The following is a 23,681-nucleotide window of genomic DNA, read 5'->3' on the forward strand; positions in this document are numbered from 1 at the left end:
TGGAGGAGTTTCTGCAATTCAGTAGGGATGGAGACAGATATTTCTAAGATCTGGGCAACAATTAAAAGGATGAATGGGATTAAAAGAGTGAGTGGATATCCAATAATAAATGATGGAGAAATAACAGCAGTTACTGACAGAGAAAAGGCAAAAATGTTGGTAAATACTTTTGTTAAAATTCATAGTTCTGAAAATATTAGTGAAGAAGGAAAAAAGGAAGAGAAAAGACAATTTACAGAACAAGGATTTATTACAGCATATGGGAGAAACAAATGATTCATTGAATATGTTGTTTACAATAACAGAACTGAATAGGGCACTTAAAAAATATAAGTTATCAGCTCCAGGAAAAGATCAAATTTGTTATGTTACGGCTAGTGGGAAGCTGATCTTTAAAAGCAATTTACACTGGGTTAATTAGGTCAGTCTTGGACTATGGATGTATAGTTTATAACTCAGAAGCAGACACAGACCTCCATAAGTTAAATATTATTCAACATCAGGCTTTAAGAATTTGTACTGGTGTTTTTAAAACATCTTCAGCAGCAGCGTTACAGGTTGAAATGGGAGAAATGCCTCTTAAAGTTAGAAGGGATCAATTATCTTTAAACTACTGGATAAATTTACAGGGACAAAGAAATGATCATCCAACATTAGAGGAGCTTAAACCTGGAAGGGAAAAGGAAAAGAAACATTTAAAGAGTTTTGAATGAATAATAAACTCTAAAGTTAATGAAATTCATTTAAATCAGTTAGATATATGTCAGACAGTTCCATCACCTGCAGTACCACCTTGGATACTTCCTGATGCTGAAGTTGAGTTTTCATTATTAGAAAAGAAAAACAAAGATAATCATCACATTAAGAATAAATATATAGTACAAGAATACTTAAATATTATAACTATATACAAATATAGACAGATGCATCAAAAATACAGCTAATAGGGTAGGGATAGCATTTATTGTGCCACAGTTTCAAATAAAGGTAGGGAAAAGGATTATTGATGGAGTATCGGTGTATACAGGAGAAATACTAGCTTTGCTTTTAGCAGTTCAATGGGTGGAAGAGGTCAGACCATTAAAATCTATCATTTGTTCAGATTCTAGTTCTTCATTAGTCAGTTTGCAAAATGATCAGTCAGAAAGTAGACCAGATATATTAATTGAAATACAACAAATGCTTTACAGAATCAACATGATGGGACTAACAGTACATTTTGTATGGGTTCCAGCACATCACAGGATTAAGGGGAATGAAATGGCAGACAGGATGGCTAAGGAGAGTACCAATCAGGTAAGGATAGATATTAATTTTAGTTATAGTATAACAGAAATAAAGGGTATAATTAAACAAAAAGAGAGAGGTGGCAAAAGTTATGGGTAGAAGAAAAGAAAGGAAGACGGTTTTATAAAATCCAAAAGAGAATTGGACAAATGAGAAGAACAGAAAGAAACAGGAGAGAAGTGATAATTATTTCACAACTTAGAATCGGACACACTGGACTAAATAGTGATCAATTTTATGATAGGGAAACATCAGACAGGGAAATGTGACTGTGGGAAAGATGAGACATTGGAACATGTTATTTTGAGTTGTAGGAATTATCTGTCTCAGAGAAACAAGTTAATAAGAAACCTTAGAAATATGAAAATGAAATTTGATATTGTTGATTTACTGCAAAAGTACACGAGAAGCAGAGGATATCAGGCTATATTTGATTTTTTGAAACAGAGTAAGTTGTATAATAGGATATAGTTGTTTTTTTTTTGTCAAGTGGTCCACACTCCTTACCAGTTGGTGGCGGCAATGCTCACCTAACGTTTCTTGCCAACCGCCAATAAATATCAAGAAGAAGAAGAAGAAAAGTGCGACACCTATTGGTGCCGCGTGTTACAATCAGTTACGCAACATCCGTCACATTTACTTTCGGTTTGAATTTACCTGTTCATGTGTGGCTCCAGACCGTTAGTTGGGTCTCAGTCTGTTGTTTAAATTTTCTTCTTTAACTCTTTGGATCGTTTGAACAAACTGTAAGTTTAAATTGTTTATTTCTTGAATTTTTCATCACTTTAACTTTTTCCTGATTGTTTCTAATCTCTGACGTTTGGAGAAAAGTTTCACTTCTGATTTCAGCTGAAACTTTAATATCTCTGCTGTTTGAAGGCTAATCTACAGGATTATTAGATTATTGATGAACTGGAATCAAACAACATGATGAACAGCTGATGTTTCACTGTTTTCTTCTCCGAACTGATTTATGTTTTTATTTCCTGGTACCGAACTCGAGTCTCCACCATTAACGTCAGCAACAGTTTCCTGTTGCTTCCTTTCAGAATAAAATATTATTAAAATGGGTTTGATTCAGTCAGATGATTAAATAGTTCATCTTTAATAGAGCGAATAATCCACTTGTAGAAATTAATAATTGTGAACTATAAGACTTGTTCAGGTTGAATCAGTGAATGTAAATGTTGCTCCATGTCTCCATCTAGTGGACTGATAGTAGAAGTGCAGCAGCTGATGGCAGCTTCCTCTGCCTCTCTGCTGTCTGACTGCATTCACCTGACACTGATATGAAGCAGAGAAGAAGAGCCAATCAGAGGAGGAGCAGCTGATCTTTTTCCAGCTCTAATGATGTAAAGGATGATCAGAGTTGATGTGCAGATGAATGATGTGTGTTTCCTCTGCAGGTGAAGGTAGAAAGTGTGTGTGAGCTGATGTGAATTCAGCAGCATGGATCAGTGTGAGGACACAGAGGAGGGAGTTCCTCCCTCTAAAACCACTCTGTGTGGGGAAGATGAGAGCCAGAGCAAAGGTCAGAGGTGAGGTCACCATCTCTAACTGTCCACAGCCCTTTTCACACAGCGTTCACTATATCAGGCCAGAACAGACGTGGTGATGAAGCTGCTGCTGCTCCTCTTTGCTGATTAAGTTTTAATCATCATGTTTCTGTCAGGATCCATCAGAGACTCGAACCAGAACCAGAACCCAGCTGTGTGTCCTTTAAGAGTGACAGGTCAAAGGATGATATGATTGACTTTAAATCTCCTGGATCTCCACCATCAGAGAGGTGAGCTGTTTCTAACTGCTGTAACTGTTCAGTTTATATCTGTTATTATGACCATCCAATATTAATTTAACACACAAACACAAAAGGCAGAAGTGAGTTTAATTTCTAGATTGATATTTGGATTGTTCTCTAAATCTAAATTTAATTTATTTTCCAGACAGAGTAATGCTGAAAGAAAAAGGCTTTTATGAATTAATTTTGTGATTAAAGTTTCATCTCTGTGGTTCAAACATCATCCAACATAGTGGATTATTAACCATTTCCACAGTTAAGATAAATAAATATCTCATGTGGATATCTTTCAGAACCAGATGGTCTCTAACATACATAAGCTATTGGGTCATTCTCTGAATTTGGTGCATTTTGTGTCTCACAGGTTTATCTCAAATATTTTATTCATTTATTTATTTGAGTTTATTTGATAGGGACAGACACACATCGACATAAACAAACTGAACAAAACAGCAGTCCCATGTTTGCGTCATAGCGCTATAGCAACAGCTAATTCACAGCACTTGTCCCTAGATGGGCTTTTAAAAAGTACCTCTAAAGTTAAAATGATGATCATTTAAAATAGCACAGCTTGATGTTGACGACATCTACAAACAAACAGAGAAACATGAAACATCAAAAATGGGTACAGTTCTGTTTTTGACATAACCAGAGTTTAGTTTGTTTCTTGAACGTACTAAAACTGGTTACAGACTTTAAATCAACAGGAAGTGAGTTCCAAACTGCAGATCCTCTCATGGACAGAGCACTTTGAGCAAACGTGGTTCTTCGAAAGGGAACCTTACAGTTTCCATCTGAAGCTGCTCTAGTAGATCTGCTGTTGCCCTGCAGTCTCTGTATGTAATTACTTAATGGTGTAGGTGCATATCCATTTAAACACTTAAAAATCAATTTTAAAAGATCATAATTTATAAAATCAGGAAAGTCCAAAATGCCGAATTTAGCCAAAATGTGACAATGATGGAATCTGATTGGCTTTTGATATAAAACCTTCAAAGCCCGATTATAGAGACTTAAGATAAGATTAGATAAGATAAATCTTTATTGTCATTGTCATAAGGACAACGAAATTCAAAGGTGCCATCAGTCGGTGCACATGCCCAAAAACAAAAAATAACTGTCTCACAATTCACACACAACGCAAGACTCAACAAACAACTGGCAAAAAAATAAATAAGAACAGAAACATTCTCACATACATCATTTATGATGATTAATGGTTGTTTTTGATTGCATTTAGTTTTGTTATTGCTATTGGGTAGAAACTGTCTCTGAGATGGTTGGTTCTTGTTCTGGTTGCTCTTTATCTTCTGCCTGAAGGCAGCAGTGTGAACAGAGAATGTCCGGGGTGAGAAGTGTCCTTTGTGATGTGTTGGCTTTTCTTAGACAGCGGTCGCTGTGCAGGTCCTCCAGTGAGGGGAGAGGGCAGCCAATGATTTGAGTACAGTTTGAGTCTGAGACCAGACAGCAGCTCCATAGGAAAACTGTGAGGATCGTTGAGTTAAGAAAACATCTCTGCACAGTGAAATGTTAAACAATTTCTAATAATTTTAAAACAGTTTATATTTGATCTAACAGTTTTGCTGATTTTGTCAACATGGCTCCTAAAATTTAACTGAGCATCCAGAATTATCCCTAAATATTTTTCTTGTGATTCTTGCTCAATAGGGTCCCCATTGATCTGAATATTCAAGGACTGTAATGATGTTTTCTTGATTGAAATGCAAATACATTTTGTTTTCTTTGTATTGAGAGTTAAGCAAGAATCATTCAGCCATAATGATAATCTCTGCAGGCTGTTGTGAAGTTTTTCACTGATTACAATACTGTTCTTGTCTGATGTATAAACAATAGTGTCATCAGCAAACATTTGCAAGTTAACTTCAGGACAAATATCAGGAAGACTGTTAACATACAGACTAAAAAGGACTGGACCTAAGATAGTTCCTTGTGGAATCCCTGTTACTATTTTACAGAAGACAGATTTACTATTATTGATGACAACACACTGTTCACGATATTTCAAATATGATTGAAACCAAGACAATGATCGTTCTGAGAAATTAAATGATGAAAGCCTTGAGATCAGTAAGTTGTGGTTCACCGTATCAAAAGCTTCTTCAAGTCCAGGAAAACTGCACCAGTGATTTGTCGCCTATCAAGTGATAGTTTAACATTTTCAAGCAGCAGATTTATAGCAGTCTCTGTAGGATGATTACGTCTGAAGCCAAACTGAAGAGGATGCAGAAGATTGTTACTTTCTAAATACAATAGTAGTTGTTCTAGAATAATTTTCTCCAGCACTTTTGACATGACCAGAACAAAACTTATTGGCCTGTAGTTACTGATTTCATGGGGACTTCCTGATTTAAAAATCGGTTTCACCAAAGCTTTTTTCCATGCATCGGGAAATTGCCCTGTTCTGATGGCAATATTAATTATGTGAGTTAAAGGTTCTACTAAAATATTGCAGTATTTCTTTTAAAAACATAGCATCTAAATTATACATATCATTTGCGTAAGAATTGCTTAAGCTATTGATAGCTTTTTGAACATCAGAGTAATGAATTTCCTTTATCTCAAACAAATCAAAACACTTTTTGGTTGGTTTTGTACCATGTACATCCATTGGAGCTGGTAGGAACTTTGATGCCAAGTCTTTAACTGATGAGAGGAAAAAATCATTAAATATTGTTGCTAGCTGAGCAGGATCAGTTAGGATTTTTTCTGCTACCTTCATATTTGTAATCAGTGCGTACATTGGGGCTCAGTAAACTGTTTAACTGTTTCAGATCGTCTTACCATTCCCTCCTGCTCCTGACAAAACGTTTATGTAATATTTAGCTTTAGATTTGTACATTTCTTTAACTACTCTGTTCCTCAAACTTTTAAAAACAGCCAATCAGTGGTCCTTTTGAATTTAAAAAACAATTTTAGGGCATAGTGTCTCTTTTTCATTAACTGCCGGATGTCATCCGATACCCAAGGTAGCTGTATTTTTCTTCATCCCTTCATTTGAGTTTTTAAAAACTTATTCATAGTATCACAAACATTGAGAATATATGTATTACAGCAATCATTTACCTGATGCTGGTTTAGGACGTCATCCCAATTAACCCTTGCTAATTCGGCCTCAAATTTGGGTCCATTCTTTCTTGGAATTTGTATTAAAATCTGTTTCTGTGTATTATAATGACTGACAAAACGATTTTGAGGTAATTTTCTTCCAATGAGAGTGATATTGTGGTCGGATAAGCCGCACACTAAGTTATAGGTTTTTATGATTCGACCAGGTTTGTTTGAAAAGGTTAAATCTATTAAGGTTTGACTGTTTTTGGTGATACGAGAGGGACCATTGATTAACTGATGAAAATCTAATTTTGCTGTCAGTTCTCTATATTTTCATATAATGCAACCCACATTTTTTGACAAAAATCAAGTATTGGAAATATCCATGTGTCTTGGTAATATAACGTACAAATATATTTTAAAATTATGTTTTGAAAGATTTGATGGGTTGTTGAAGCGTAGAGGTCAGCCAAATGAGCATGTCCCCACTGACCAATGTTAATTTTTCACTGAATATAAAACAAATTAAACTAACCAGTAACTGCAACTTATTTGTACCATTTTAAACACTTTAGGTATACTTTAATCTAAATAAAAAAATATGAGAAAAATATATGAATTACTTATAAAATATCACTTTTTAATCATGTCCCTCCAGTTTTGTTTAACCCTGTAACAGCAGACCAATCCCTCCTTTTTATAAATAATGGTTCAGTCCAATTTCCTCAGCACCCTGGAAGTGACATCACTCAAGTTTCTTCCTGCTCACACTGTAAAGAGATTTAAGTGTTAATATAGATTCTTACCGATATTTGATTATTTTTTATCCAAACATCGTCATTGTCAAGCTCAACCTTTCAACACCTTTAGGCATGTAAATGATAATTATTGTTGTCTGGGAAAAAGTAAAGAATGGTCTTTGAAACATATTAATTCTTGTTTTCATCATATCATATGTTGCTCCATAACCCAGCTAATGTGGACTTATGGCAACTTTTAGTAAAAATCTTCAACCCCGTTACAGTCTGGTCAACTGTTACAATGGGTTCAACCGTTACTTGATACATTGTTATGATTTTTTATAATAACAGCAAATATTAGACTAATATTTGTTGGACTGTTTGCAAAGTTTAAAGAATGATTCAAAAACATAAAAAAAACCTGATTTAATGTTAATTTTAAAGTATATTTTTCTGATTTATGAAAAGAGCTTTTACATCAAGTTGCCATATTTTACTTATCAGTCTAATTATTATAATTCAGAATCAAATAATATATACATACAATTAGTTATTTTAATCAAACGACACAGGAATGAAATTGTCCTGTTATGGGGTTGAATTTAAAGTAACCTAAGTAACAAAGAAATTCTTAATACTGTTTGGGATTTCATGAATAAGGTGGAGAGACATATTTTCCTGGAGGTTTAAAGAGTCCTTCAATAGATGCAGTGATCAAAAACACAATTTATTGTGGTATATTTTTAAATAATCTGAGACGCCAAAATGTACCGAATTCAGAGAATCACCCAATTACTGCTGATGAATAACAGGGACAAAAATGACCCATAATGAACTCACTTTTCAATCAAGACACAGAAACTATCATGTTGACATGACCTTTGACCCACAAACATTTAACTGCATTTTCTTCTGTTTAGCATCAGCTTAATTTTTCCAAATGAAACAGACTCATTTATTTAATCATATTAATATTAACACAGGAACACAAAGGCAGAAGTAAATTTCTGATAGGTTTTTTCTCGACCTACATAAAAGAGAACCACAAACAACGTTTATTAGTTTTCAACCAAGCTTTTGCAAAAGGGGGAAGACACAGAAAACTGCTTCTTCAAGACGCTCATCGTGCGTTCCCACAATCTGCTGCAGCGCTTAGACTTAGACTGACTTTATTGTCATCTTGCATGCACAGGGTGTATACAGAATGAAATTTCGTTGCATACGGCTCAGGACAATGTTTTGAGGTTCCAATGTTATGAGGTTACTCCAGAATAAAATAAAATACAGTATAAAATATGGATATAAATATGAATATAAAATATGAAGTGCAGGACTGACAGTAAAATGGAAGTTACTTAGCTATGTATATGTGCAAGGTATGAAGTGGAGAACAGTTTTTGAGTGCAGTCCAGTTAAGAGTTCAGCAGTCTGATGGCAAGTGGGAAAAAGCTGTTTCGGAACCTGGTGGTCCTGCACCGGACGCTGCGGAACCTCTTTCCAGAGGGCAGCAGGGAGAACAGTCCATGGTGGGGGTGTGAGGGGTCACTGATGATGTTTTGGCCTCGGGACACGCAGCGCTGGGATGAAATGTCCTGAATGGAGGGAAGGGGGCCCCGATGATCCTCTCCGCTGTCCGCACCACTCTCCTCACATTCTTCCAGTCGGAGGCGCTGCAGCCTCCACACCACACAGAGAGGCAGCTGGTCAGAATGCTCTCTATGGTGCTTCTGTAGAACGTCTTGAGGATGGGCGGGGGCAGGTGTGCTCTTCTCATCCTCCGCAGGAAATACAAGCGTTTCTGTGCCCTCTTGACCAGAGACGTGGTGTTCACAGTCCAGGTGAGGTCATTTGTGATGTGCACCCCCAGGAATTTGGGGGTGACCACCTCCACAGCCGAGCTGTTGATGAGCAGTGGAGCGTGGCTGGGCCGGTTCTTCCTGAAGTCGACGATCATCTCCTTCGTCTTGTCAACGTTCAGGATCAGGCTGTTGTCTCTGCACCAGTCCACCAGCTGCTCCACCTCCTCTCTGTAGTCCAGGTCGTTGTCGTCTCTGATGAGGCCCACCACCGTTGTGTCGTCCGCGAACTTCACGATGTGATTGGTGGCGAACCTGGGGACGCAGTCGTGTGTCATCAGAGTGAACAGCAGAGGGCTCAGGGAAGGCGTGAATGGGATGTGGGAGAGTGATCTTAACAGAAAAGGGCTATTCTGATAACAATGATGGAGGAACACAGAAACTACATTCTACACACAGGCAGTTTCACAAGTAAGGAGTATTTCAGTAGAAAGGGAAACAGCTGCAGAAAACATGTTCAAGGTTAAGGGAAAAATCAAGTTTTGTCTTTCACACAGTTTAACAAATTCCTCCTCTCTGGGGTGAGAACACTAAACCTTTAAATGAAAAACAATTTAGTAAAACTACTAATGTAAGAGTGATAACAAAACATTATTGTACCAATTTCATTTCTAGGTTTATATTTTGATTAGTCTCTAAGTCTGATTAAACACAGATTAATGCTGAAAGAAAAAGAGGATCCCACATGGACACACACCCACATATCTCAAACCTCCTCCATGTCCACATCACCTCAGATCTAGTCATCAGGACCTGATGGATGTCCCACACTGTCCTGAAGACCTGTGTGGACAGAGCCTTCACTTCCACTGTCCCCAAGCTCTGGGAAACTGTCTCCACCAGCATCAGATCTAATGACAGTTTGGACAGTTTGAAGTCCAAGTTCAGCATCAACCTTTTAAAATGTCTTCTAGGTGATTTTGGTGTTACTGCTCTTCATCCTTGTAGTTCATCTTCCTCTTTTTAACTTCACTCCATTTTGTTCATATGATGCTCTGTTTTTCTGCTTCAAGTACATTTAATGTGAAACTCTTGACTTTCTCTGTGAATATTGCTGGATGAATATTTCCTGACTTCCTAATTGTTCCTGGTTCCTCCACAGAGTGGACCAGCAGAGCTCAGAGGTTCCCAGTGGTCTGTCTGCCCAGCAGCATCAAACACAACTGGACTCAATATTTATGGTCTGTACATGAACAACAACTTTTCCAAACGTTCTGTTCACAGTCATCTCCATGCTGCACTTTGTAGACCAGAGGAGTGTCAGTCTGTCAAACATCCATCTGGTGTTTGGCTCCATGATTTCAGTCTGATGTTTCCTTCATCTATTATTCTATTCCAGACGTTGGAGGACAATATTGTCACTTTTCTGAAGAACGAGCTGAAGAAGATCCATAAGATTCTGAGTCCAGATGACCCAGAATGCTCAAAGAGTCAGAGAGATGATGATGAGGTGTTGGAAGGTGAGGATGAAGAGCAGAGGAGGAGCAGCAGAGAGGCAGTGATGAAGATCACACTGAACTTCCTGCGGAGGATGAAGCAGGAGGAGCTGGCTGCCCATCTGCAGAGCAGTAAGAGGATTTCTACAAAGATTTAACCTGATGGATAAATCACACATTTACTGAAATTTGAAGAGATGGAATCACATGCAAAACATCTTGAGAATAAAATTTTATTTAGTTCTTGATTTTATTTTTTGTCTTATTTTAGAACGTCTTGCTGCAGTTTGTCAACATCAACTTAAATCTGGTCTGAAGAAGAAGTTCCAGTCTGTGTTTGAGGGGATTGCTAAAGCAGGAAGTCCAACCCTTCTGAACCAGATCTACACAGAGCTCTACATCACAGAGGGAGGGACTGGAGAGGTCAATGATGAACATGAGGTCAGACAGATTGAAACAGCATCCAGGAAACTACACAGATCAGAAACAACAATCAGACAAGAAGACATCTTTAAAGTCCCACCTGGAAGAGATCAACCAATCAGAACAGTGATGACAAAGGGAGTGGCTGGCATTGGGAAAACAGTCTTAACACAGAAGTTCACTCTGGACTGGGCTGAAGACAAAGTCCACCAGAACATCCAGTTTATATTTCCATTTACCTTCAGAGAGCTGAATGTGCTGAAAGAGAAAAAGTTCAGCTTGGTGGAACTTGTTCATCACTTCTTTAGTGAAACCAAAGAAATCTGCAGCTTTGAACACTTCCAGGTTCTGTTCATCTTTGATGGTCTGGATGAGAGTCGACTTCCTCTGGACTTGCACAACAAGGAGATCCTGACTGATGCTACAGAGTCCACCTCAGTGGACGTTCTGCTGACAAACCTCATCAGGGGTAAACTGCTTCCCTCTGCTCTCCTCTGGATAACCACACGACCTGCAGCAGCCAATCAGATCCCTCCTCAGTGTGTTGGCATGGTGACAGAGGTCAGGGGGTTCAATGAACCACAGAAGGAGGAGTACTTCAGGAAGAGATTCAGAGATAAGGAGCAGGCCAGCAGGATCATCTCCCACATAAAGACATCACGAAGCCTCCACATCATGTGCCACATCCCAGTCTTCTGCTGGATCACTGCTACAGTTCTGGAGGATGTGTTGGAGACCAGAGAGGGAGGAGAGCTGCCCAGAACCCTGACTGAGATGTACATCCACTTCCTGGTGGTTCAGACCAAAGTGAAGAAGGTCAAGTATGATGGAGGAGCTGAAACAGATCCACACTGGAGTCCAGAGAGCAGGAAGATGATTGAGTCTCTGGGAAAACTGGCTTTTGATCAGCTGCAGAAAGGAAACCTGATCTTCTATGAATCAGACCTGACAGAGTGTGGCATCAATATCAGAGCAGCCTCAATGTACTCAGGAGTGTTCACACAGATCTTTAAAGAGGAGAGAGGTCTGTACCAGGACAAGGTGTTCTGCTTCGTCCATCTGAGTGTTCAGGAGTTTCTGGCTGCTCTTCATATTCATCTGACCTTTATCAACTCTGGTTCTGACATGATGAAAGAAACACAAAGATCTAAGAAATCTTCATTACTTAATAAATCTGACCTAAACTCTCTCCATCAGAGCGCTGTTGACCAGGCCTTACAGAGTCCAAATGGACACCTGGACTTGTTCCTCCGCTTCCTCCTGGGACTTTCACTGCAGACCAATCAGAGACTCCTACAAGGTCTGCTGACAGAGACAGGAAGTAGCTCACAGACCAATCAGGAAACAGTTCAGTACATCAAGGAGAAGATCAATGAGAATGTGTCTGCAGAGAAAAGCATCAATCTGTTCCACTGTCTGAATGAACTGAATGATCATTTTCTAGTGGAGGAGATCCAACAGTCTCTGAGTTCAGGAAGTCTCTCCACAGATGAACTGTCTCCTGCTCAGTGGTCAGCTCTGATCTTCATCTTACTGTCATCAGGAAAAGATCTGGATGTGTTTGACCTGAAGAAATACTCTGCTTCAGAGGAGGTTCTTCTGAGGCTGCTGCCAGTGGTTAAAGCCTCCAACAAAGTTCTGTAAGGACACAGATTGTTAATGCATTTTTTATAGATAGAAATCTGCTAATTATGAGGTAAATATTCATGTTTCAGTTTATATATTGGTGCATTGTCTCTTCATTGGGGGTGTTGCACAAAAAAGAAACAGACTTCCTTCAGCAGCTGGACATAGTGTTATATATTAAAGCAGCAAAACGTCTCCACTGTTAAAATGGAAATTGGATTAATATAGTTAATTGTGAACATATATAATGCTATTTCCAACCTCCTTGTTACCTGTAGTTCAGTTCTTTGAGGCTGGAGGTCCAACTATAGAATGAACCAGTTCACAACAAATGCAAAGGTTGTGTAAAACAAGATAGTTCCTTCTCTGTCCAATAAGAAGATTGTTGATTTGAAAGAACATAAATTTTGAAGAACTGTTTAATAACAGATTTTTCTCTATGTCTCCTCAGACTGAGTGGCTGTAACCTCTCAGAGAGAAGCTGTGAAGCTCTGTCCTCAGTTCTCAGCTCCCAGTCCTCCAGTCTCAGAGAACTGGACCTGAGTAACAACAACCTGCAGGATTCAGGAGTGAAGCTTCTCTCTGCTGGACTGAAGAGTCCAAACTGCAACCTGGAAACTCTCAGGTAACTCTGGGCACTTGACAAATTGCTGCATCTTAGGTGCAAAAAGAAACATTATTACAGATCCCAGCAGTTGCTTGGCTTTCTTATTTCTTCCACATGTTACACATCCATCCATCCATCCATCCATCCATCCATCATCCATCCACCATCGACCAGTTCAGACCTTGGGTTCTACCTCAATGTTCTCATTTTCTCATCATGTGATGAATTGTGTGTCTGCAGCTTATCAGGCTGTTTGGTCTCAGAGGAAGGCTGTGCTTCTCTGGCCTCAGCTCTGACCTCCAACCCCTCCCATCTGAAAGAGTTGGACCTGAGTTACAATCATCCAGGAGACTCAGGAGTGAAGCTGCTGTCGGCTGGACTGAAGGATCCACACTGGAGACTGGAAGCTCTCAGGTATGGAGGAACCTGCTGCAGGAGCAGAGAAGGTCTGATAGAGGAGGAAGAGGGAGAAATGTCTTTAGTCACTCTTGTGACTAAAGACTGTGTGTGAGTGTGATGGGTTAAATAGTTTAATAGGGACTCTGACTAAATTAATAAAAGAAGTTCAGTTAGATTTCCATGATGATCTACTGATGGCAGAAAGGACTTTAAAACAATATTTGATGGAGCTCCTGACCAATCAGCCCCAAGAAGCAAAGATGAGAAGAAAAGTAACTCCATGTTGGTCAGATGGATGTTTAAAAGTTATGGGAGAGAAAAATAAAGAACTTTAGATTTTAAACAAAACTCACAACTTTCAGGATTTAATAAAATATAAATTACATAAAAAGTGAAGAAAACTATTCATGAGGCAAAGAAAGAAAGTGAGAATTTTAACAGTTTCATCAATTTAGTAGTTTGATCTCCTGTCACTTTGACCGGCGGAGGCTCTGCGTTTCAAGAAGGAAGTGAGGCAACAAATGTCTTTGAGGTGGATTTATTTGGGAGCTCCAAATCTTCATTACACCAGCACCCTTCTTTTTAGTGAAACAAAGAAGCTGACATTTATACCTGAGGCAAGTTCCAACACTTACACCAGGTAAAGGGGTGATCCAAAAAGAAAAGACAAACAAACACTACTTACACAAACCTAACAATAAATGATCCAACAAATATTTACATGCATGCAAATTATTAAAATTAAACTAATCTAAAGTCAATCAAAAGTAAATATAACTAAATATAAATCCTCAGAGTATTCCCCCTCTTAATGGAAGTTGGTATGCTCCAGGAGCATTCGTCTTCCTCTCTGATCCACCTTGCTGAGACACACCCAGAAAGGCAAATACTCAATTAACTCAAATTGAACTAATCTAAATCAAAACGAACTGACATCCCCCCCCCCCACACACACACATTCTCCGAACAGGAAAGATGGCCAGTCTCCCCACCCACAAAGAATGTTCACCAAATGTCACAATATAACTAAACAAAGAACTAATACAAACACATTTGAACTGAAAACAACATAATATCAATAATCAACATGGGATGGAACCCGTGGTCTCCATCACATCTCCACCAGGGGGCGACATCTGGAAAATGATCCAAAGAATGAAAGGAATCAGGAGAGAATGGAAATCCCTTGTTTTCCAGAGGAAATGAAGAATTGCAGTGAATGATGGTGAAAAAGTAGAATTGTGCTATGTGCAGTTTCTCCAGGTAATCACCGCTGGAACGTCTCATTCATGATACCCTCCTCTTCACTCCTCAGCAGGCCACTTCCTACAGTTTCCTGCAGACATGTCTCACAAAACAGAAAGATTCTAACAGTCCTCAAATATAATAGTTAGTATTTATATGGGTTATTATTTTAATTCTATCAAGCTTGAAGCTTCTTCTTGGCCTCTGATTGCAACAGCAGGACAATCCAACATTTTAGTCTGACTTCATCTGGAAATATTTCTTTGACCCTGAATCAGTTTGAAGGCAGGCCAGCTCCTCATCAGAGCTGAGATCTTCTCTGTCCTCAATGCTATAGATGTACAAGTCCAGCAGCTCCTGATCAGTGACATCAGAGCGTGACATCATCAGTAAAATGATGATGTCATTTCCCTCTCAGAGCAGCTTGGAAATCTGAGAGAAAAGATGCAAACAAAGACTCTCTGGACTGTTGGATCTGCTGGTTCTGGTTCCAGATGCTCCTTGGACACTTTCACAAGCCATTACTGCAGCTGCTGGATTCAGGATGCTGCTTCTTCTTCTTGGTCTCATTGTAAATGTGTGCAGCAGCGCCACCTGGTGGTGATGGTTGGTAGAGGAAGTGCTGAAAGGTTGGAGGTGTTTGTCAGAGGTGTGTGATGATGGAAGCCTCTCCCTGGTTTGTGAGTCTGAGCTCGGAGATCAAATCTTTGATTCTTGTTGAACTCTTTGTTGAATGTGATGCAGCTTCTCCTTTTTAATGTTTGTATTTCTGGATATTACAGTGAGGCCACAGCAGGTTTTCAGCAGCAGGGCTGTTTAGTGTTTCATTCCTTCATCTGTGTGTGGGAGTGTGGATGGAACAGGTATCCAGGTGTTGTGTCAGAGTTTAGATTGATTGTATTTTAATGCTGATTATTAAATCAGGTTGAGCTTCCAGAAATGTTTCCTTAGTTTCCTGATGTCCTTTTAGGCTTCAGTGAGTTTCTTCAGGTTGTTACTGAGGGATTTCCTTTCTCCTCTCTGTTGGAGCTTTTCCTGTGTTTGGAGAAATGAGTTGTGCTGCAGCAGCACCAACTGTCCTTCCTACATCCACTGCAGTTTGCAATCCAAATGTTGGACTGTTCCTGTCTCAGTGGAGGACAATGTGTGTCTGAGAGACATGTAATGTCCATGTTTGCTGCTGAAAGCGACTGATGGTCTGACCCCCCTCCTCCTTTCAGGGTGGAGCCTGCTGGAGTCCAATTCTTGACACCAGGTCCATGGAGAATGAGGAAGTGTAAGTGTGTTTTTCATCTGATTCATGACAACAAAGCAGCTCACATTCAACCATCTTCAAACTGTCACATCACTCATTCAGGAGTCATCATCAAAGTGTCAATAAATGATCAATAACTGCAGCTGGATTGTGTTTGTTCTCTCCATCAGATTCCTGTCAACTCACCATCGACACAAACACAGTGAGCAGAGAACTCAAACTGTCTGAAGACAACAGGAAGGTGACATGTGAGGAGCTTCAGTCATATCCTGATCATCCAGACAGATTTGATTACTGGTATCAGCTGCTGTGTAGAACTGGTCTGACTGGTCACTGTTACTGGGAGGTCGAGTGGAGAGGATTGGTTTATATATCAGTGAGTTACAGAAGAATCAGGAGGAAAGGAAACAGTGGAGACTGTTTGTTTGGATGGAATGATCATTCCTGGAGTCTGAGATGCTCTGCTGTTGGTTACTCTGTCTGGCACAATAACAGAGAAACTGGTCTCTCCTCCTCCTCTGTCTCTAACAGAGTAGCAGTGTATGTGGACTGTCCTGCTGGCATTCTGTCCTTCTACAGAGTTTCCTCTGACTCACTGATCCTCCTCCACACCTTCAACACCACATTCACTGAACCTCTGATTCCTGGATTCTGGTCCAGTTCTGGTTCCTCTTCAGTGTTTCTGTGCTGAGTTGAGTCTAAAGAGTCTAAAGTTTTTCCTCCTGTCAGAGAAACTCTCTCACTGTTGAACAGATAGTTCAGTCTCTACAATCTATTTCTTGGTGAAACAATTCTGATTGAGTCCCTGGAAACTTTTTCTTCTTCCAGTCCTTTAAATATGGAAGCTGGGATAATTCCAGGATGATTCCAGGATTATTCCAGGATTATTTCAGGATCCACATGTTTTGCTGTCTGTTTCCAGTCAAAGCTTCACACTGAATATCAAAATGTTGTTTCTCTTATTTTTTCCTTTCATTCATCAGATTTCATTGAAATGTTGATCAGTTTTTCTCAATCACTGATCATTTTCTGTTTCTATCGGCTCCTATTTTTCTCAACATGTCAGATTTGAATATTAAATCTTCCTTTTGTAAATTTGCTGCAGTTTTTCTTCATGTGTTTTAAATAAAAACATTTTTCTTCTGCATTTGGTTCATTTGCTGCTCATTCTGTTCTTTTCCTGTTCAAATTTTATGGCTCCATTTTGCCAGATCACATAGTAGCATTTCTACCTAAAGCCAAACATTAACAGCCAATCCATGTGATCGGTATCTGTGATCGGCAGTGATCGGACCTCATGGTGATCAGAACCGGCAGGAAAAACCCTGATGGGAGCGTCTCTACCCAGGAGTAATATGATGGTTTAGAAGTTCATTGAAATCTTTTCCGTTTTGAAAGAAGCTCACATTTGGGGAACTTGTGAATGATTACATTATTTATCATACTTGGTTCTGCTTAAAATAATTCAATTCAACTGAATTATTCTATTGTCATTATTGTTCTAACATTTGGGAGATTGAACATTTCTGTTTTGATTAAGTTTTTAAAATAAAACTTTAAAAAGTTCAGAAAATAAAATCAATCTACTGAACATTCTGATTTTATGAGGATCTGTTTGAAATGTTTGTTACAAAGTTGATTACTGCATTAATTTTTATGTGAATTAAATTGGTGTGTTTAATTTGTGTTTTTTGTAATGTACTGTTACTGGATGTAATACTATTTTTATTTTTTAAAGGATTTTGACCCGTTTACTGGCCGACATTTATTCTATAAATCATTTGGTGACAATTAAAAAGTAAATGTATTGAACTAAAAATGGAATATTTAATTTCTGGAGCAGAAATATTAATCACTAATACAGTTTCCTCAAGTGACTGGAGTTTATTTATTTTTAACACAGTTTGATGAAATGGTGAAGAAAAATATAAGACAATTATAAATGGAACTGGTTCATTTTTGGGGGAAAACTGTCATAATTGTCAGAAAAATACAAAGAAAATTAAAAACTTTGTTTTTAAAACACCTTCAGTAAAATTAAACTTATAAAAAATGTTTAATAAATCATGGAAAATACTTTATTTTAAGATAAATCACGGTCGCACCACATGACATTTTTAAGGCAAGCCTGGCACGCTGGTACTAACGATGGGAATAAGTATTAAATTTACAAATTTAGACATAAAATTAAGACGGTTTTCCATTAAGGCAGCTTCTTTGGTATAAATGTAAAATATATATATTAGAGAAATATTTTTGTATCAAACACATCCAAAACTTTCTATTAAAATATGTTGAATTTCACTTTAACTGTGACTCACAATAGAATCATACTTTGTTTTTGGTGTAACAGTTTTATATTTAAACATGTGTGTTGCCATTACAGTCTTAATAATATTAAATACGATCATTTCTTTTAATTTTACTCTCTTGTGATATCAAATCGACCAGTGACTTTGAACTTTTTCACATTTTGCATCATTAAAACCACATGTTTGTGTTTGTAACAAGATAAAATCTGATGGTATTTTCATGAAAGATGTGTAAAACATCTGTATTACTGACAGCGCTTTTTGCATCAGTGAATCAGAATGAATCAAACAGACACTGAAGAAATTTGAACAGCTGAAAGAGAATCTAAATATAAAAAAAATAATTCCTTTAAAATTTGACATCCATTAAGTGGTATTTTTTATATTAAATTTTAGTTTCTATTAATTCTGCAAAAAAAGGGAAATGATTAAAATATATGATACTAATTTTAGTTCAAACTTGACATATGATTTAAATAAAAAAAATAGCAAGCAGGCAAGAAAATATACATGTGTAATATGAAAAGACATAAAAATAATTCCTAAACATCTAAATAAAATAAGTAGAAAAACTAAATAAAATAAACATTAAAATAATATTAAATATTTAAATGGAAGTGTTTTTATCACCTTGTAATTATATTTTACATTTGGGTAAAATATAAAAATAAAGTCAGCACAAATAAAACTAAATTGAAACCGAATTTTTTTAGAATAAATAAATAAACAAACAAATAAATAAATAAAAATAGCAGTAGAGGATTGATAACCGTTTCGTGGACAGATTCTTGCGTTACCCTGAAGCTCCGGTAGGTGGCAGCAGTGCTGTGGTGAACGGCGCCGTTTAGGGCCAAAGAAGAAGCAGAAGAAGCAGAAGCAGAAGCTACCATGATAGCAGCTTGTTAGCATCGTTGTGTTCTGCCGGTTTCATCTGTAATTCCATGGAGAAGAAGAGCCGCTCTTAGTTTCTGAGGTAAATTAACTCCATATAACCGTGAATATATTTGAGAATACGCGTGTTTGCGTGTTGTGTTTCTGTTATAAAGTCCTTAATCATGACTGTGGTTAGCATTCTGTAGCATTCGGCTGTTTTTTTCTGAATCCTCGAGCTGTTTGGTGGTTGAAACGTAAATGTGATGCTGTGTCGTAGCTAATTCGAGTTAAACTGTATTATCTGGAACATGATATCTGCTTTGTGGCCGGTAGAAGTGAACTAACGGAGGGAAAAGTTGCTGACTTCATTGGCCTGTGTGGTTAGAAACAGAGAACAGGTTTTATATCTGCTGCTGATGCTTTTCTAACCTGGTGAAACGGGGTATGAACCTCCAGTATGTAACTTTTGTAAAATATATACATGTTTTTTTACATATTTGTTGAAACTTTCGCTATGTCAAGACAGATAATCTGAAAGAAAATCAAGCTTTTCTGCCTTCTTCTAGTGCAAACTAGAAACAACCAATCAGAGCCAAGAGGCGGGTCTTAAGGCTGTGAATCATCCTCTGTGTGACGCTTCTCAAGCTGCAGCTTCTTCCTGATAGAATAGCTTGTCGTGAAAGCTGAAACTAGAATAATTACTAATAATAGCAGATAAATGGTTTTGCTGTAACTATAAGTTGTTTGTTTGCCATTAGCTCATTTAGCAGCAAATTCACATGGTTGATTGACAGCGCTAAGACACCTCGTGGTTCTGATTGGTTGTTTTTGCCAGTGCATTTCTTCAGATGGACATAGTAGCTCAGATTATCTCTCATAACAAACTGTCACAACATATTTTAACAAATATATAAAAAATAAATTAAATTTTTATAAAATTTATGCACTGTCGCTTTAAGGACTCGCTCTCCTTTCCCCTCAGGCTGGGTGAGAAGATGTAGCCAATCAGGTGGGAGATCTCTGCAGCACCAGAAGCCTTCAGTTTCCAGATCTTCATCCTGGAGCTCCTGCCCCTCTGACCCGGAGTTCTCTGTCCGTCCGTCAGCCATGTTGTTTTCTCTGAGGGAGCTGGTCCAGTGGCTGGGCTTCGCTACCTTCGAACTCTTCCTCCACCTGCTGGCGCTGCTGCTCTTCAGCATGCTGGTGGCTCTGCGGGTGGACCTGCTGAGCGACCGGCTCAGCTGGTGGCTGGTGTTCGTGCCGCTGTTCGCCGCCGACGGCCTCAGCACCTACTTCACGGCCATCGTGTCGATCCGGCTGTACCAGGAGAACGAGAAGCGGCTGGCGGTGCTGCGGCTGCTCTGGGTGCTGACGGTGCTGAGCCTGAAGCTGGTCTGCGAGGTTCTGCTGTGCCAGAAGCTGGCCGAGCAGGACCGGGCCCGAGACCTGTGGTTCGGCCTCATCGTGTCGCCGCTCTTCATCCTGTTGCAGCTGCTGATGATCCGGGCCTGCCGGGTCAACTGAGGGCAGAGCGGCGCCGCGAGAGATTAACTGCCGACGGAGGGAAGAAGGAAAGAGAAGGAGGATGTTTCAGAGAAAAACAAAAAATCAGATATTCTGAGATTAATCTGAGTTTGAAAAGTTGAAAATTCCAGAGAAAAGAATTCAAATTCTGAGATTCTCTGAAATTTTCAGAAAAAAAGAACTCTGACATTTCTGAGTTTGAGAAGTTGAAAATTTCCAAGAAAAATTAAATTTCAGAAATTTTATACAATGAATTTGAAAATTTTTGTGAAAAAACTCAGAAATTGAGATTAATCTAGAAAAAATATACAATTTCTGAGTTTGAAAAGTTTAAAAAAATATCAGAAAATCTACAATTCTCAAAAAAATTCCACAAAAAATTTCCAGAAATCTCTGATTTTGTAAAGTAAAAAAATGTAAATAAAAATTTAATAATTCAGATATTCAGGAATTTCAAGAAAAAAACTCAAAAATCTCAGTTTGAAAATTTGAGAAAGAACTCAGAAATTGAGATTAATCTAAAAATTAAGAAAAATAACAAGAAGAAACCCAAAAAAATGAGATTAATCAGATAAATTTTCTACAAAGTGAGTTTATCTCTGAAGTTTCCTGCTCTTTATCTCTTCTTTTTTTTTTTTGCGATGGCTCCACTGCGCCGGCGTAGAGATTTATGGATATAATTGATGTTTTATTTTTTGACATTTTGTGAAGGAGTTCTTCATGTTTGGGGTCAGAGAAGAAGAAAACGATCAATCAGGTTGTTGTTTGTGTTCGAGGACAGATACTCCAACTCAACTCTGTGCAAAAGTCTTGAGTCATTCCTCATTTCTTTACATTTCTCTTCCATGCAGCCAAACATCTGTGTTCAATACACTGATATTAATTTCTTTTATCTGCTTTTATGTCTTATTGAAATGTTAAACCAGCTGATTTTTAAAAATCTGCACATCAGAATGTCACATCCTCAAGAAATAAACAAAAAACTGTCGAAGCTTTAAGCAGAGCACCGACTGTTGAAATCTGATTGATAAAGTTTGCGTTAACATTTTTAAAAACAAAATAGAAATCTAAAATATTAAAAACATAACATACTGCAGCAGAATTAAAATAGAAAATAACTTAGAAATATCACAAATTAGAGCATTTGAACAAAGTTTGGCTCATTTTAAAGTTAAATTTAAAGAAATGTGAACAATTCAAGACTCTTGCACGACACTGTCTCTTTAAATCTGTAAGGAATAAGTAAAGTTAATCAACAGGAACTTTATTTTCTCCACAGGAAGTCGCCGTTCTGCAGCCAACGGTTCATAAATCACCAAACTCTCTGTTTCCTCCACGCTGTGCTCCTCGCCCAGCCCGACGTTTCTCTGTAAATGTTCTGCATGTATTTATGGGATCCTTTAATTTAAAACTTGATGTAAAATTCTGTGTAAAATAATATATATATATATATGTTGAATTTTTAAGGAAAAATCCACGTTTATATTTATGTTCCTCTGGTTTTTGCTGCAGTATACATTGGTTATTTGTATAAAATCTGTAAATAAAACAAACATTTAAAAAGAGAAACAAGTTGATGTGGTGGTGTACAGACAGGAGCTGGCCACAAGGAGGCGCCACTCACCCAAAAACAGCTTTTGATCATGTTTTCAAATTATTTTATTTCTTTTATTCTTTTTAAACTCTATTCTCCACATACTTTTTATTTCACATATTTACTTCTAAAATGAGTGAATTTATCCTGTTAAAACTTGACTAAAATCATTTAATTTTAAAAAACAAAAGTTAAATGTCAGTTTAAAAACAAAAGAAAATAATTTATAATTTTCTTCTACATGTTTTCCTGTTCGAACCACAAACTTTGTGTTTTGTTGTGATTTTCTGCATCAAATCAACAAAAATTAATAAATAATACATCAAAGTTTTTATATGAAACTCAAAAATGCTGCACATTAGTGCCTGATTGTGATATGGAAGGAAGAACAGATACTTTATATATATACTTTGTTAACCGTTTGTCAATAAATCTTGACTAAAAATGTCCAAAAAGACGGCATGCAGTTCTGCTCCTCTAATTTAGAACAAACTTCCAGAAAACTGCAAACCTGCCGAAACCCTGAGCTCCTTTAAATCCTTCGTTTCTGCCTGTATTCCAGCTTTTCTGGCTCAAAGCTTTTGCATAAGTCGATGTTTGAAACAACAGTTCATGTGTGACGCAGTGAAAGTCCCTCTGAATGTTTCCCAGAAATATTTGTGTTTTTGTTTGTTGACTTCCTTGTTTTGGTTTAATGTCCTTGAAGCCGCCATGATTGAGGAAATAACCCGGTTGGGTCCGAATCATTTTTGCGTCGCGCTCTTTGGTCGGACTGCGTTTAATTACGGCTTTGCCATCAATATTTGATGAGCAGCAGTAATCTGCTGTAGCGCCGGGAATGGCCACTTAGTGCTGATTCATGTGCAGCAGACTGAGCAGCTCAGCTGTTCACTGGACTGGATCACACACACACACATACACACACACACACACACACTTCCTAACACCTACAAACATAAATACTACATTAATACATTCATTTGTTCATATTTATTTTTATGTTTCCATCATTTTTCTTCAATGTGTATTAATATTAAGAAATAAAAAACAATATTGCATGTTGTTACCACAAAATATAATTTATGTTTTTATTCATTGAATATATTTATAACTTTTAAAAAAATCAGACCAATCAGTTTGTCTGTAGCAGTTTTAGCCCCGCCCACTGACTTTGATGTTTAAAGAAAAGTGTCAACAGTCATGAAATAATAAAATAAAATAAATGCCCTTTGACATATAATGAATAGATTTAGCAAATTATGCATTTTAGAAGTTAGTTAAATGTTTGTGAGTTTTTCCTTCCACTCAACTTTACCTTAATAAAATGAGTGTTAGTGCTGTCGACTTGTGATTGTGGCCATAATATAGCATTATAGAAATTAAATTTGTGAAATTCATTCATCTTTATGTAGCAATTCTATATTATACACGTCTTTCAATTTTAAGCTTTTTTATTAATACAATTTTTGTCTAGTATAAATATTTGTTATGAAATTATTTTACATGGTTTCTACATAAAATTTATTTTAAAAAATATTAATATTTGTTTACCGTTTGCTCGATAAACGCATTTATTTAAAAGTATATATAGAATTTAATGCCAACCGTTTTGATTGACAGTTCTTCCTTGCGGCGGT

At 37.6% G+C, this 23,681-nt stretch overlaps 2 protein-coding genes across 2 annotated transcripts; both read left to right on the forward strand.

Annotated features, from left to right (window-relative positions):
* The first annotated feature begins 1,912 nt into the window (after positions 1 to 1,912).
* Positions 1,913 to 16,432, forward strand: LOC111609426 (NACHT, LRR and PYD domains-containing protein 4-like). Its single transcript, XM_023337882.1, has 10 exons — positions 1,913 to 2,033; positions 2,694 to 2,825; positions 2,960 to 3,073; positions 9,853 to 9,931; positions 10,090 to 10,318; positions 10,458 to 12,249; positions 12,687 to 12,860; positions 13,083 to 13,256; positions 15,707 to 15,762; positions 15,912 to 16,432. The coding sequence occupies exons 2-10, from the start codon at positions 2,737 to 2,739 to the stop codon at positions 16,430 to 16,432; spliced, it is 3,228 nt and encodes a 1,075-aa protein (XP_023193650.1). The 5' UTR covers positions 1,913 to 2,033; positions 2,694 to 2,736.
* Positions 16,433 to 18,911: 2,479 nt separating this feature from the next.
* On the forward strand, positions 18,912 to 20,681 carry tmem203 (transmembrane protein 203). Its single transcript, XM_005813126.2, has 2 exons — positions 18,912 to 19,026; positions 19,909 to 20,681. The coding sequence occupies exon 2, from the start codon at positions 20,034 to 20,036 to the stop codon at positions 20,448 to 20,450; it is 417 nt and encodes a 138-aa protein (XP_005813183.1). The 5' UTR covers positions 18,912 to 19,026; positions 19,909 to 20,033; the 3' UTR covers positions 20,451 to 20,681.
* The last annotated feature ends 3,000 nt before the right edge of the window (positions 20,682 to 23,681 follow it).

The sequence above is a fragment of the Xiphophorus maculatus genome, chromosome 8 (genome assembly GCF_002775205.1).
Source record: "Xiphophorus maculatus strain JP 163 A chromosome 8, X_maculatus-5.0-male, whole genome shotgun sequence".
Lineage (NCBI taxonomy): Eukaryota > Metazoa > Chordata > Actinopteri > Cyprinodontiformes > Poeciliidae > Xiphophorus > Xiphophorus maculatus.

Coding starts and splice junctions, on each gene's coding strand:
- LOC111609426 (XM_023337882.1), top strand. CDS start 2,737: ATGGATCAGTGTGAGGACACAGAGGAGGGAGTTCCTCCCTCTAAAACC. Junction 2,826..2,959: donor AGCCAGAGCAAAGGTCAGAG/GTGAGGTCACCA, acceptor TGTTTCTGTCAG/GATCCATCAGAGACTCGAAC. Junction 13,257..15,706: donor TGGAGACTGGAAGCTCTCAG/GTATGGAGGAAC, acceptor TCCTCCTTTCAG/GGTGGAGCCTGCTGGAGTCC.
- tmem203 (XM_005813126.2), top strand. CDS start 20,034: ATGTTGTTTTCTCTGAGGGAGCTGGTCCAGTGGCTGGGCTTCGCTACC.